This window comes from Heptranchias perlo, chromosome 34 (assembly GCF_035084215.1).
Source record: "Heptranchias perlo isolate sHepPer1 chromosome 34, sHepPer1.hap1, whole genome shotgun sequence".
NCBI lineage: Eukaryota > Metazoa > Chordata > Chondrichthyes > Hexanchiformes > Hexanchidae > Heptranchias > Heptranchias perlo.
The window spans coordinates 16,891,056-16,906,909 of NC_090358.1; the positions used below are offsets into that span (position 1 = coordinate 16,891,056).

Consider the following 15,854-nt stretch of genomic DNA (forward strand, 5'->3'; position numbering starts at 1 on the left):
GGACAGTAGTGAGAAAGGACCGTGGCTCGGAAGATCAGGAAGTAGAATCAGTGTGGGTGGAGATAAGAAATAACAAGGGGCAGAAAACACTGGTGGGAGTAGTTTATAGGCCACCTAACAGTAGTTATACTGTTGGATAAAGTATTCATCAAGAAATAAGAGGAGCTTGTAACAAAGATCATGCAATAATTGTAGAGGACTTTAATCTTCATATAGACTGGGTAAATCAAATTGGCAAAAGTAGTTTGGAAGACAAGTTCATGGAATGCATTCGAGACAGTTTCCTAGAACAATACATCGTGGAACCAATAGGGAACAGGCTATTTTAGATCTTGCCTTGTGTAATGAGACAGGGTTAATTAGTAATTTCATACTCAGGGATCCTCTGGGGAAGAGTGATCATAATATGATAGCATTTCACATTGAGTTTGAGGGTGACGTACTTAAGTCCGAAACTGGAGTCTTAAACTTAAACAAAGCAAATTACATGGGTATGAGGGATGAATTGGCTACGGTTGATTGGGAAATTAGATTAAAAGATATGGTAGATAAACAATGGCGAACATTTAAAGAAATATTTCATAATTCTCAACGAATATACATTCCATTAAGAATTAAACTCCATGGGGAAAAATGATCCATCTGTGGCTAACTAAAGAAGTTAAGGATAGTATTAGATTAAAAGAAGAGGCTTATAATGTTGCCAAGAAGAGTAGTAAGCCTGAGGATCGGGAGAGTTTTAGAAACCTGCAGAAATGTAGAACAGGTTATAAGAGCTTCTACAAGTATGTGAAAAAAGGAAGAGAGTAGTGAAAATAGTGGCTGAGACAGGAGAAATTATAATGGGGAATAAGGAAATTGCAGAGATGTTAAACACATATTATTTATCTGTCTTTACAATAGAAGACACAAAAAAATACCAGAAATAGTGACCAAAGGTCTAACCAGAATGAGGAACTTAAAGTAATTAATATTAGTAAAGAAAAAGTACTGGAGAAATTAATGGGACTAAAAGCCGACAAATCCCCTGGACCTGATAGCGTCCATCCTGGGGTTCCAAAAGAGGTGGCTGCAGAGATAGTGGATGCATTAGTTGTGATCTTCCAAAGTTCCCCAGATTCTAGAATGGTCCCAGTGGATTGGAAGGTAGCAAATGTAACACCGCTATTCAAGAAAAGAAGGAGCTATAAAACAGGGAACCACACAGGCCAGTTAGCCTGACATCAATTGTTGGGAAAATGCTGGAATCCATTATTAAGGACATAGTAACAGGGCACTTAGAAAATCATATGATTAGGCAGAGTCAACAAGGTTTTATGAAAGGGAAATCATGTTTGACAAATTTATTCGTTTTTTGAGGATGTAACTAGCAGGGTAGACAAAGGGGAACCAGTGGATGCAGTATATTTGGATTTTCAAAAGGCATTTGATAAGGTGCCACATAAAAGGTTGTTCGACAAGATAAGGGCTCGTGGGGTTGGAGTAATATGTTAGCTTGGATAGAGGATTAGTGAACGGACAGAAAACAGTGTAGGAATAAATGGGTCATTTTATGGTTGGCAGGCTGTAACTAGTGGGGTGCCACAAGGATAAGTGCTGGGGCATCAGCTATTTACAATCTATATTAATGACTTAGATGAAGGGACTGAGTGTAATGTATCCAAGTTTGCTGATACAAAGCTAGGTGGGAAAGTAAGCTGTGAGGAGGATGCAAAGAGTGCAAAAGGATATAGACAGGTTGTGAGTGGGCAAGAAGATGGCAGATGGAGTATAATGTGGGGAAATGTGAGGTTATTCACTTTGGTAGGAAGAATAGAAAAACAGAATATTTTTTAAATGGTGGGAAACTATTAAATGTTGGTGTTCAGAGGGATTTGGGTGTCCTTGTACATGAAACACAGTTAACATGCAGGTACAGCAAGCAATTAGGAAGGCAAATGGTATGTTGGCCTTTATCGCAAGGGGGTTGGAGTACAAGAGTAAGGAAGTTTTGGTCTCCTTATCTAAGGAAAGATATACTTGCCTTAGTGTGGGTGCAAAGAAGGTTCACTGAATTGATTCCTGGGATGAGGGGTTTGTCCTATGAGGAGAGGTTGAGTGGAATGGGCCTACATTCTCTGGAGTTTAGAAGAATGAGAGGTGATCTCAATGAAACGTAGAAGATTTTGACAGGGTAGATGCTGAGAGGCTGTTTCTCCTAGCTGGAGAATCTAGAACTGGGGGGCATAGTCTCAGGATAAGGGATTGGCCATTTAGCACTGAGATGAGGAGAAATGTCTTCACTCAAGAGGGTTGTGAATCTTTGGAATATAATGCAAATGAGCAGGTGTGTTGAAATAGTAACCAAATCAGACCTATTATCAACAATTAAAATCCAAAAAATGCTATTGTAGTCTACGCTTGTATGCTGATTCCTCCAATGTTCCTTCCTAAATCTATTCGCATCAACAGAAATAGCATATTAAGTAAATATAAAATAATGACAGGCACATTGTATGCAGTCTTAAAATGATTTTGGGCCTTCTAAGTTGAATACCAACAGACAAATGGGTGATGTTTTTATAATGTACTCTTGCTTAACTTTATTAGAGAAATAGTTGCTGCAAAAAGAAAGTGCTGTTGTGACACAATGAATGGATTACAGAGATGATGTGATAGTCTGCAGTGAAAGAATTAATGGTGTTGGAGTACAAAATATAGCATGATACTGGAAGGATGAAGAGGAACAGTGTCTGATACTGGGAAAGAGGATAGAGGTCCAATATACTATGATATACAGAAAATACTATACTGCTATGGGAGTATACAATTATGGGAATCATTTTGTTAATGTGTCAGACCAATAAATTGAAAATTATGACACAAGAAAATGGGCTTTGCACAAAAAATGAACTGCCCCTAACTAACGGAAGCATTGAAGGGAATGCAAAACCTTTCTGTCACTGTTGATTTTACCACTTTATCAAATTATTGATGGTTTTATTAAATAGACACACTCAAAAAAAAAAAATCTATTTCCCTCTGCCCTTTGCAAACTCCATTGGTTTGTTAAAATGTTGATTTTATGAGAGATGCTAGTAGGCATAGCTCAAGAGAAAACAGTTAATTATTTTCAACAAATATTAATGTATCTCCCATGTTATGGCTCATCCTAAATTGGATAATATGCTGTTTTATAAGGACAGGAGCATTGTTCTATGTAATACATTCTGCTGCTTTTTTTTTTAATCGTTCATTGGATGTGGGCGTCACTGGTGAGGCCGGCATTTATTGCCCATGCTAAGGTAAAGCTGTATGTAACTTGGACTGTTGCTTTAAGATCGCAGTCTAATTGCTATAAATACGTACATTCTGAGCTCAATTACATGCCTGTTCCTGTTAGACACCCTGAGGTCAACTGGAGGGTAATTGTTTCTCTGTAAATTGTCAGTTGCATGTAAATCTATGGTACCTCCCCACCATGAGTCAACGAAGATGATTTAAACATGGAAAATCACTGACAGAAGAGCCCAGGTGATAGAAGAGGCTTAAGTGAAAAAGTTAGATTCTCCATATAGGAAGTTCTAAAAAAAAATTCGCCACAACAGCAAGAAATGGAATTTCTTGCAGCTTAACATGTAATGACCAATTTTGCAAAATTACCCTTCCAGCAGGAAGCCTCACCTGTCAGGGAAATAATAATTGGGATCATGATTTCATAAAATCAGTGTTAGAGTGCTATAAAATGACGAGGTGACTTTTCACAGTTATACATAGCAATATACTTTCACTATCATGAACAGTGAGGAGGATAGTGATAGACTTTAAGGGGACATAGATAGACTGGTGGAATGGGCAGACATGTGGCAGATGAAATTTAATGCAGAGAAGTGCGAAGTGATACATTTTGGTCGGAAGGAGGAGAAGCAATATAAACTAAAGGGTACAATTCTAAAGGGGGTGCAGGAACAGAGAGATCTTGAGGTATATGTGCACAAATCGTTGAAGGTGGCAGAGCAGGTTGAGAAAGCTGTTAAAAAAGCATATGGAATCCTGGGCTTTATAAATAGAGACATAGAATACAAAAGCAAGGAAGTTATGATGAACTTTTATAAAACACTGGTTCGGCCACAACTGGAGTATTGTGTCCAATTCTGGGCATTGCACTTTAGGAAGGATGTGAAGGCCTTGGAGAGGGTGCAGAAAAGATTTACTAGAATGGTTCCAGGGATAAAGGACTTCAGTTACATGGATAGACTGGAGAAGCTGGGGTTGCTCTCCTTAGAGCAGAGAAGGTTGAGAGAAGATTTGATAGATGTGTTCAAGATCACAAGGAGTCTAGACAGAGTAGATACAGAGAAACAATTCCCGTTGGCGGAAGGGTCAAGAACAAGAGAACACAGATTTAAGGTGATTGGCAAAAGAACCAAAGGCGACATGAGGAAAAACTTTTTAACACAGCAAGTGGTTATGATTTGGAATGCACTGTTGGTGGCGGGGCGGGGGGTGGAGGAGGCAGATTCAATCGTGGCTTTCAAAAAGGAACTGGATAAGTACTTGAAGGGAAAAAAATTTGCAGGGCTGCGGGGAAAGGGTGGGGGAGTGGGACTAACTGGATTGCTCTTAGAGAGCCGGCATAGGCTTGACGGTCCAAATGGCCTCCTTCTCTGCTGTAACCATTCTATGATTCAATCATGAAGCCATGAAAATCTTAGCTGTGTTTTGCTCAAACCAATTTGGAAGTAAATTGCTGACTTATGTTTTGTGTCCTGTCATGATGGCCATTAGATAATTTTTCCAAGGGCAACTTAATTATTATTTACTTATTTTTTCTAACCAGTTCAATCTGAACACTGGCTAAGGAGGCTAAAGTCTTCCCCATAAGGAGGGAAATAACATTGACGGGAAAGTCTCCTTGGGCTGCTCTAACTTCTTACTACAAGTGTGCAAGCAGGATGGCTGCCTTGCCCCTTGGCTAGAGTATGGTGAATGGCCCAGGAGATTAGAAAGGGGGAAGGAATATAGTCTATGACACAATACATCCTTATGTCAAAAAACAAAGCTTTTCCCTTTCCTGATTCCTGAAGCTGACCCATACCACTTCTCCAAGGAGGCAGAAAGAGGCAGCCCATAGCTGGGCCACTCCTGCTCTTAATTAGCTGCCAAAGGTAGAATCTCTCCATTCTAATTGCCTCCAGCCCTTTTGCAAAGAAACATTTGACTTCTACTCAATGCCTCCCAACAACATGGAGGCTCATGTGGTGAGACCCAACCACTGTGACTACTGCTGTAAGCAGGGCACATCCCTCCCTGTTCCCCCACCTACCGATTCATCTGATTCCCAGGGACTGGGAATAAACAAACTTCCTCAATTCCCCAACCCCAAACTCACACTGCTCCAAGGGCAGGGGCATAGCCATGCTGAGAAAGCTAAATGCACCAATGTTCTTGCCCTATAAGCATATGTAATCAAATGTACAATAGCTTCAGCAATGAAGCAAAAAAAATTTAAAATATCGACAGAAGAGAAAACATAAGCTGGATACCACACAGCACAATCAGTAATAGACACTACATGTAACTGTGTTGACGGTTTAAAAGTGTCACTATTTCTTCTGGTGAACTCTCAAAAAGATACTTCTTTAGTGGTATAAAACTCTATACACATCTGTACATATAATGGCTGCAATGAACCGAAACCCTAGGATGATCTTGGGTTTTAAAGGTTCATGGAAGATGGTATTGCCCATGATACTCGATTACATTGAGCATCAAAGCAACAATGGTGTTTTGCCCCATGACAACAACCTTAATCCTGAACTGCACTTTACAATGGCCCCTTGCTTGATCAGCTAATTTGAGAACAGTTGGCTGTATGCTTCCAGCAATTAATTCACAGATACTGGAATGCCAGACCTCCTAATATTACTCACAATCTAAAAGTGCATGTTTCCATATATATGATCAATACAAGATTATGGTCTAATAAATTTAATTACCAGAAGGCTCAAAATGAATATTCAAAAGTGTTCTTAATCAAATTCACAGTGACAAAAGCTTTGCAATCAGCTAAGTGGATTCATCCTCCACATGATGTGGAGATGCCGGTGATGGACTGGGGTTGACAATTGTAAACAATTTTACAACACCAAGTTATAGTCCAGCAATTTTATTTTAAATTCACAAGCTTTCGGAGGCTACCTCCTTCCTCAGGTGAACGATGTGGAAATGAAATCCTCGAAATGAAGTCGCATTTATAATTCACAGAACAATGCTTGGTGAGTACAGACAGTTTTTTCAACTGCCCGTTGCCAAGGCAATCAGTGTGCAGACAGACAGGTGTTACCTGCCAGGTCTCAGAATATACAAATCACCAAAAAAAAAACAACAAACACAAAAAAAAACAGAGATAGAAACATAGAAAAGACAGCAACTGACCCGTTATATTAAAAACAGATAACGTTTGTTCGCTGGTGGGGTAACGTGTAGCGTGACATGAACCCAAGATCCCGGTTGAGGCCGTCCTCATGGGTGCGGAACTTGGCAATCAATTTCTGCTCGACGATTTTGCGTTGTCGTGTGTCTCGAAGGCCGCCTTGGAGTATGCTTACCCGAAGGTCGGTGGCTGAATGTCCTTGACTGCTGAAGTGTTCCCCGACTGGGAGGGAACCCTCCTGTTTGGCGATTGTTGCGCGGTGTCCGTTCATCCGTTGTCACAGCGTCTGCATGGTCTCGCCAATGTACCATGCTCTGGGGCATCCTTTCCTGCAACATATGAGGTAGACAACGTTGGCCGAGTCACAGGAGTATGAACCATGCACCTGGTGGGTGGTGTCCTCTCGTGTGATGGTGGTATCTGTGTCGATGATCTGGCATGTCTTGCAGAGGTTACCGCGGCAGGGTTGTGTGGTGTCGTGGACGCTGTTCTCTTGAAAGCTAGGTAATTTGCTGCGAACGATGGTCTGTTTGAGGTTGGGTGGCTGTTTAAAGGCGAGTAGTGGAGGTGTGGGGATGGCCATAGCGAGGTGTTCGTCGTCATTGATGACATGTTGAAGGCTGCGGAGAACATGGCGTAGTTTCTCCGCTCCGGGGAAGTACTGGACGACAAAGGGTACTCTGTTGGTTGCGTCCCGTGTTAGTCTCCACAGTCATCCTCCACAGACTACCTTTAACACAATGCAAAGGAAATGTCATAAAATTGTCTGAGATACAGGTGGTTGCTGTTGATTTTAAAAAACCAAGTTAATCTAACAATTTAAAATTGTATAGAACAAAAGACAAAAATTCCTAATTTTGACACAGAAAAGCACGTGACAGCTATATAAACTCAGTAAGGAAGACTGGAACACAAACAGAAAGACAGAGAGCGACACTACCTCCCTCCACTGTGACCTCTACCACCAAGAAGGACAAGAGCAGCAATATTGTTGATCCTTAAGCACATTCCTTATAAAGTGAAGGGCAAGGCTGGTAGAAGTAGGGAACCTTGGATGACTCGGGAGATTGAGGCACTAGTCAAAAATAAGAAGGAGGCATATGACATGCATAGGCAGCTGGGATCAAGTGGATCCCTTGAAGAGTATAGAGATTGCCGGAGTAGAGTTAAGAGAGAAATCAGGAGGGCAAAAAGGGGATATGAGATTGCTTTGGCAGATCAGGCAAAGGTGAATCCAAAGAGCTTCTACAAATACATAAAGGGCAAAAGGGTAACTAGGGAGAGAGTAGGGCCTCTTAAGGATCAACAAGGTCATCTATGTGCGGAACCACAAGAGATGGGTGAGATCCTGAATGAATATTTCACATCGGTATTTACGGTTGAGAAAGGCATGGATGTTAGGGAACTTGGGGAAATAAATAGTGATGTCTTGAGGAGTGTACATATTACAGAGAGGGAGGTGCTGGAAGTCTTAACGCGCATCAAGGTAGATAAATCTCCGGGACCTGATGAAATGTATCCCAGGACGTTATGGGAGGTTAGGGAGGAAATTGCGGGTCCCCTAGCAGAGATATTTGAATCATCCACCGCTACAGGTGAGGTGCCTGAAGATTGGAGGGTAGCAAATGTTGTGCCTTTGTTTAAGAAGGGCGGCAGGGAAAAGCCTGGGAACTACAGACCAGTGAGCCTGACATCTGTAGTGGGTAAGTTGTTAGAGGGTATTCTGAGGGACAGAATCTACAGGCATTTGGAGAGGCAGGGACTAATTAGGAACAGTCAGCATGGTTTTGTGAGAGGAAAACCATGTCTCACGAATTTGATTGAGTTTTTTGAATGGGTAACCAAGAAGATAGATGAGGGCTGTGCAGTAGACGTGGTCTACATGGACTTCAGCAAAGCATTTGACAAGGTACCGCATGGTAGGTTGTTACATAAGGTTAAATCTCATGGGATCCAAGGTGAGGTAGCCAATTGGATACAAAATTGGCTTGACGACAGAAGACAGAGGGTGGTTGTCGAGGGTTGTTTTTCAAACTGGATGCCTGTGTCCAGCCGTGTGCCTCAGGGATCGGTGCTGGGTCCGCTGTTATTTGTTATTTATATTAATGATTTGGATGAGAATTTAGGAGGCATGGTTAGTAAGTTTGCAGATGACACCAAGATTGGTGGCATTGTGGACAGTGAAGAAGGTTATCTCGGATTGCAACGGGATCTTGATAAATTGGGCCAGTGGGCCGATGAATGGCAGATGGAGTTTAATTTAGATAAATGTGAGGTGATGCATTTTGGTAGATCGAATCGGGCCAGGACCTACTCCGTTAATGGTAGGGCGTTGGGGAGAGTTATAGAACAAAGAGATCTAGGAGTACAGATTCATAGCTCCTTGAAAGTGGAGTCACAGGTGGATAGGGTGGTGAAGAAGGCATTCAGCATGCTTGGTTTCATTGGTCAGAACATTGAATGCAGGAGTTGGGATGTCTTGTTGAAGTTGTACAGGGCATTGGTGAGGCCACACTTGGAGTACTGTGTACAGTTCTGGTCACCCTATTATAGAAAGGATATTATTAAACTAGAAAGAGTGCAGAAAAGATTTACTAGGATGCTACCGGGACTTGATGGTTTGACTTACAGGGAGAGGTTAGACAGACTGGGACTTTATTCCCTGGAGAGTAGGAGGTTTAGGGGTGATCTTATAGAAGTCTATAAAATAATGAGGGGCATAGATAAGGTAGATAGTCAAAATCTTTTCCCAAAGGTAGGGGAGTCTATAACGAGGGGGCACAGATTTAAGGTGAGAGGGGAGAGATACAAAAGGATCCAGAGGGGCAATTTTTTCACTCAAAGGGTGGTGAGTGTCTGGAACGAGCTGCCAGAGGCAGTAGTAGAGGCGGGTACAATTTTGTCTTTTAAAAAGCATTTGGACAGTTACATGGGGAAGATGGGTATCGAGGGATATGGGCCAAGTGCAGGCAATTGGGACTAGCTTAGTGGTATAAACTGGGCGACATGGACATGTTGGGCCGAAGGGCCTGTTTCCATGTTGTAACTTCTATGATTCTATGATTCTATGATTGTGGGAACACCATCATCTCCAAGGCACACACCCCTTGATTTGGACATATATCACCCATCATCATTGATGGATCAATATTATGGAATACCTTACCTAACACCACTGTGAGAGCACCGTACTGACCGCATCGGTTCAAGGAAAAGCCCCACCACCACCTTCACCTTCTCGGCAACCAGGGATGCACAATAAATGTGGCCTTGCCAGCATTACCCACATCCTGAGAACAGAAACACAGAAATAATTAGAGAGTGGAAAAGAAGTATAGAAACTTACATTTTGCATTTGTCTATGGGCAATATCACAGGAGATTAACTAGTTTAAATTTTAAAATAACAACAGAAAATACTGGAAATACACAGTGAGTTCATTAGCATCTGATAAGGTACAATATAAAGTTTTTGGTGTAAATCCTTTGACAGAACCCAAGCTTAATATTTCAGATGTAGACCCTTCATCAGAATCCAGAGTTTAATCCCAGGATTTGTAACCTATCTTTTCAGATGCTGATGGGTTTGTTTACTCTGTATTTTTAACACACTTTAGATTTGCAGCTCTCTGGTGTTGAAATTGCGTTTTCAATAGTATAATTCGATGAACCCTCAACTATAAGTGACAATGTATCATTATGCAACTTAGTTTCTGTTACTTTGTTCTCTATTTTGTGATACTTAACATGAAGTAACAAATGTGTGCCATATGGTGTGCATGAGGTTGGTGTGTTTATGTGAGTGGCTGGTTGGACGCTGATGTCACCGTGTTTCCTCACTGGCTGGGCTGCCCCGGTGATCTCCACTCAGGAAGTTTCCTCAGAACGGAAATCACGGATTGAAGTTGGGGGGGTTTCCGAGTGAAAGACGGTTTTTATATTAAAAAAAAATAAAAGAGGGGTGGATAAATAAAGAAAACACGACTTTAATCAGCACCATTCCAGCTCCGGGAACCAGACGTCTAACCTTTAAATACATTGTGTATTTCCTCGCCTCCAACTGATTTTCCTCGCCACAGCGATGGCAGCGTTTCCTGAAGTCCGCGGTCTGTCTGCAGATGAGGTGATTTCTATGTTACTCTTTATCTTTTTTTTTAAAAACAAAAAATCTAGGAAATTGATTGAAACTTTGTAATGTAGCAGCTACGCCCAGGAAAGCCGACCCTCCCCCCACACACTGTGCTGGGTCAGTGCGGCAACAGGAATCGGAGCCGGACTCATTGGCGATCGCAGAAGTGTCCTTTATTGCACACTTTGTGCTCTGCTTATTTGTGGGATGGACATTTGACTGTGGGGAGGGGAAGCTGTACCGCATCCTCCAGATATTAGGCCTAAGACAAGGGCAGTGGTTTCCAGCTCCTTGCACCAGGGGCTGGTTACTTCAGAATTCAAAGCAAATGAGCCCCCGTCGTTTTAATAATTCGGATCTAATGATTAGCCCCAGCTTTTCTGTTCGCCAACGGATATGTTTTGTGACTTGCAGGAAGGATCCCGAATTCTGAAAGTGAAAGTTTTTGCTGGAATTGGCCTTGCGAAGAAGGATATTTTGGGAGCCAGGTAGGTTATTGGGGTGGTGGTGAGGGGCTGGAGTCTATCCCCGTGCTGACCGGTGACCGGGCCAAACAACTGGAAACTCCTGTGTCGCTTTGTATGTGACGGGAGAGCTGCAGCGACCGCTGGGCGGTGGCCAGAATGTTATCATAAAAGAGCAGAACAAGTAAACACAGACATTTCAAAGAAATAAACATACAGCGATTTGAAAAGTACGGAACAGATTTGATGGGGTGGGGGGTTTAGAAGAGTTGGTTTTCCCATCCCCCACTGATCATGGGACAATTCTGAATGTAACAGTAATCCATAGTTGAGTACAGTGGTTACGTGTGTTTTCTAACGCAGTAGTTATTGATTTATTTCACAATTGTGTAACAGTACATTTCCATTTACATTACAGCATTGGTATGGAATGACGCGTTAGTCGGTCCTTCACCCTTTCATGTAATGTGAAGCTGAGAGGCATTGCAAAAATGGAAATAACGTGGGTGAGGTGGTAATATTCCACTCGTCATTCTCACAGCCACCGCCCCCCCCCCAACCTCTACCAAAAATCAAGCTAGAGGAAATGGTGAAATCAAAGACTTTAAGACATTCTTGATAACATCATGTCAGGAGTCAACACCATGACTGTTCCCTTTCCATTTATTCTTATTCTTTTCTCCCCCCCCCCCCCCCCCAAGGCGAAGCCATTACTGGATTGTGTGCCTGAACATGATTCATTACCATTGACTCCTTGAACTTCAACTTGGTTGTTAAATTCAAAGGTAGCATCGGGCTTCAAATTCTGACGGAATATTTTCAATTTCTCGACTGATCTTTGAAACGTGGCTCATAGTTGTCAGACATTTGTTGGTGATTTTTCTTCATGGATTACTAGGATGGGCAGCCATTCTCCAGGTGTGGTACCTTAGTGCAAGAAGTCAGCCCCAGTTAAATTCTTAGCTGAGTTAGGTGCTTGTTGTCATTTCTAAAAGTTCTGACCATTTAAGATCCAGCTGTACCTCGCGCCATCGGAATTGCTCGACGAAAAAAGACCAAGGTCCATCTTGTTCATCTTCTACCATCCTGGTAGTTGCATGATACAATGATAATGGAGTTGGTGACTTACCTTGGCAATCAGACTCTCTCAATTATTGGAGTCAGGGGACAAGTAGCAGAATGGATACAAAACAGGTAACAGAGTAGGAGGTAAAGGTAGTTACTCAGACTGGCAAAAGGCCGAAAGTGGTGTTCCACAAGGATCGGTGCTGGGACCACTGTTGTTCACTATTTTCATAAACGATTTGGGCTCTGGAATCAGAAGCGCAATTTTAAAATTTGCGGACGACACCAAATTCGGGGTAATAGTTAATACTGAGGAGGACTGCAACAAAATATAGGAAGACATTAATAATCTTGCAGAATAGCCATGTAATTGGCAAATGAATTTCAATATAGGTAATTGTGAGGTCTTACATTTTGGTGTGAAGAAAAAGGGAGCCACATACTGTTTGAATAGTAGTCTAAATGCGGTAGAGAAGCAGAGGGATCTGGGGGTACAGATACAAAAATCACTAAAAGTAGCAACGCAGGTTAATAAGGCCACTTTTTAAAAAAAAAACCAAGCACTGGCGTTCATTTCTAGAGGGATCAAATAGAAAAACAGAGAAGTTATGTTAAATTTGTATAGAACCTTGGTTAGACCACACTTGGAGTACTGTGAACAGTTCTGATCTCCATATTATAAAAAAGATATCGAGGTACTGGAGAAGCTGCAAAAAAGATTTACTAGGATGATACCAGAAATGAGAGGTTATACCTATCAGAAAAGATTGAGCAGGCTGGGGCTTTTTTCTCGAGAAGAGAGAAGACTGAGGGGTGACTTGATAGAGGTCTTTAAGATTATGAAAGGGGTTTGATAGGATAGGTGTAGAGATGATGTTTCCACTTGTGGGAGAGACTACATCTAGGGGCCATAAATATATGATAGTCATAAATAAATGCATTAGGGAATTCAAGAGAAACTTCTTCACCCAGAGTGTGGTTAGATGTGGAACTTGCTACCACAAGGAGTAGTTGAGGCAAATAGCATAGATGGACTTAAGGGGAAGCTGGATAAACATGTAAGGGAGAAAAGAATAGAAGGATATGCTGATAGGGTTAGATGAAGTAGAGAGGGAAGAGGTTCGTGTAGAGCATAAACACTGGCATGCACCTGTTGGGCAGGATGGCCTGTTTCCGTGCTGTACATTCTATGCAAGTCCACAAAAGATCCAGTGGTGGAAAGCTTTGGGAAACATAGGTCCAAACTTATCTGTCCCTCACAGACATGCCACACTTACCATATGTCATGTCTCAATTTACTCATATACTGCATCCCACAATATTATTTTCTTTTAGAAATCTATCTAATTCGCATTTGAATGAATCAGCACTATCTACTTACACCATCTCCCTAGGGAGCCTGTTCCATAGACTTACTAATCGCTCACTGAAATAATGCTTCCGCAGATTAGCTTTGAATTTACCCTCTTCAAGCGCAGGCCATGTCCTCAGCCTTCCCTTAATCCCTCGACTGCCTAGGTGCTGTCAGACTGTTTACCTGACATCAAATCATGAGTGAAACAACTTTCTCCAGCTTAATATGGTAAGACCAAAGCTACGAATCCATCCCCCTCCCCGGACGTACTCTCAGCCTTGGCATCCTGCTCAACACTGAGTTGAGCTTTAAACTGAACGTCCCGTCACCAATACCGCTTATTTCCATCTCTGTTGCATTGCCCTCCTCTGCCCTTACCTCCGTACTTCCATTACAACAATGTATTTGTTGCCTCCATTCTTAACTACTCCAATTCTATCCTTTCTGGCTTTCTAGCCTCCATAATCTGAAATTTAAATCTGAAATTGTCACCAGTATCATGTCCCCCTCACCCATCACTCTCATCCTCACTGACTAACGTTTGTTTCTTGCACTCCAATGCATTAAATTTAAAATTCTTACCCTTGTCTACAGGTACCTTCACAGCCTCATCCCTTCCTACTTTTGCAGTCTGTTCTGTCCCGCACGCTTAATTCCTCTGACTTTATTCCCCCCCTGCCTTTGCCCCTCTATTGGTGGCAGAACCTTCAGTTACCTTGGCCCTTCTTTCAGGAACTTCTTCTCTCCATCTCTACCGTTTTTTTAAAAAAAATCTCAAAACCCATCTTCTTGACCAAGCTTTTGGTCACCCCTCCCAATCTTTCTCTCATTTCCCTCTCTTACCTCATTTTGTGAAATGCACAATATAAATGCAGGTTGTTTTTGATGTTTTCTGGCCAATTACCCAGTTATGCCTTTTTAGTACTGCTGGAAGTCTTGAGCAGTTTGCAGTTGATAACATGAGCTTGTCAACACTTCCCAGAGCTGTCAAAGGCTTTTAGCACCATTGATCAACTCTCATGCTGAGTGTGTTGTATCTGTGTCATCTGGCACCATCAGCTTATCTACTGTACTGGTTGGTACCATTGATAGTCCATTTGAACATATGAAAATGATGGACAGGAAAAGACCAACTAGCCTGTCACATATCATTGTGATGTCTTATGCATCACAATTCAAGCACTTCCTATCCATCCAAAGCCATGTAATCTCCTGGGAGAGGCAACAAAACAGATATAAACCCAGGCCATTTAGGGGGGAAAAAACTGAGAAATTCCTCACCGACTTCTTTGGGTGATTGAAACTAGTCCAGGAGACCACATTGACCCTGATTTGTATCACAGGGTACCTACCTCTTGTATGAGATCATCTATCCCCCAGCCAGAAACAGGTCACTCTCACTCTCACTCACACAAACACACGAGCTGGAACCTGTTCCTCTATTCAGAAACCTACTTGCAACGATAGGCTCAAATACTATCACAGAACATTTCTTCTGCCAGCAGATTTTGACGTGGTGTTTGGTGAATTCCTTGTTCCCTCTCCCTATTGGGATTAATGATATTGGCCAAAATGTTTCAACTCTGGTAAGGAGAAGGGAATAGAGTGGAAAATTACAACGTGTTGAAATACACCATTTGGGGGTTATTCCTTTCCCTGCTTAAACCAGTCAATGTGGAGGGTTTTTTATGCATGTTTTTCTCGGGTTGGAGCCATCCTTCAGCTTGGTGGCTATGTCAATAAATGTTCGTACTAGTCACACTTTCAGTAACCATCCAAGTTGAATTTACTCTTGAATTTTTCAAACTTTGATGTGAAAGGAATACGGAGATGTTTACCTCCTTGTGAATTAAGTTGTTCCTTATGGTTAATGTTCAACGCATTTGTGGCCGCCTGATTTTGGGCTTGGGCTGTGGCCTGTCTATTCACTACTGAATCTTTCAAGATTAGTTATGCTTTACAAGCACTTAAACTCATGCTTTACAAATACATAGAATTAACTGTGCCTTAGTAAGCCAAATGCCTCTTTTTAGCTCAAATATTAGCTTTTAGTTTAACTTGCCTTTACAGATTACAACAACAACTTGCATTTATATCGTGCCTTTAATGTAGTAAAACATCCCAAGCCGTGTTACAAGCCACATGAGATATTAGGACAGGTGACCAAAAGCTTGGTTAAATAAGTAGGTTTCAAGGAGTGTCTTGAAGGAGGAGAGAGTGAGACAGAGGGGATTAGGGAAGGAATTCCAGAGCTTAGGGCCTAGGCAACTGAAGTCTTGGCCGCCAGTGGCGGAGCACAAGAGGCCAGAATTGGAGGAGCGCAGAGATCCCGGACATGTTGTAGGGCTGGAGGAGGTTACCAGAGATATGGACAAATTCATTATAAGTGCCTATGTTGCTTGAAAAGTAAAATGCCAGCGAAAGCAGC

General features: G+C 42.0%; 1 protein-coding gene and 1 long non-coding RNA gene across 3 annotated transcripts in view; one reads left to right on the plus strand and one right to left on the minus strand.

The window, feature by feature from the left end:
• Positions 1 to 6,145: 6,145 nt before the first annotated feature.
• Positions 6,146 to 11,079, minus strand: LOC137301851 (uncharacterized). Its single transcript, XR_010958363.1, has 3 exons — positions 10,442 to 11,079; positions 9,582 to 9,705; positions 6,146 to 7,145 (listed from the first exon to the last, which is right to left on the minus strand). It is a non-coding gene; the product is annotated as an uncharacterized lncRNA (long non-coding RNA).
• The window catches only part of nedd4a (NEDD4 E3 ubiquitin protein ligase a), a 108,735-nt gene continuing 103,154 nt past the window's right edge, over positions 10,274 to 15,854 (plus strand). For both annotated transcript variants that reach the window (XM_067971528.1, XM_067971529.1), the window contains exons 1-2: positions 10,274 to 10,537; positions 10,958 to 11,031. In XM_067971528.1, the coding sequence (XP_067827629.1) occupies positions 10,496 to 10,537; positions 10,958 to 11,031 (116 nt within the window). In that variant the 5' untranslated portion in view covers positions 10,274 to 10,495. The remainder of the gene's footprint in view (positions 10,538 to 10,957; positions 11,032 to 15,854) is intronic.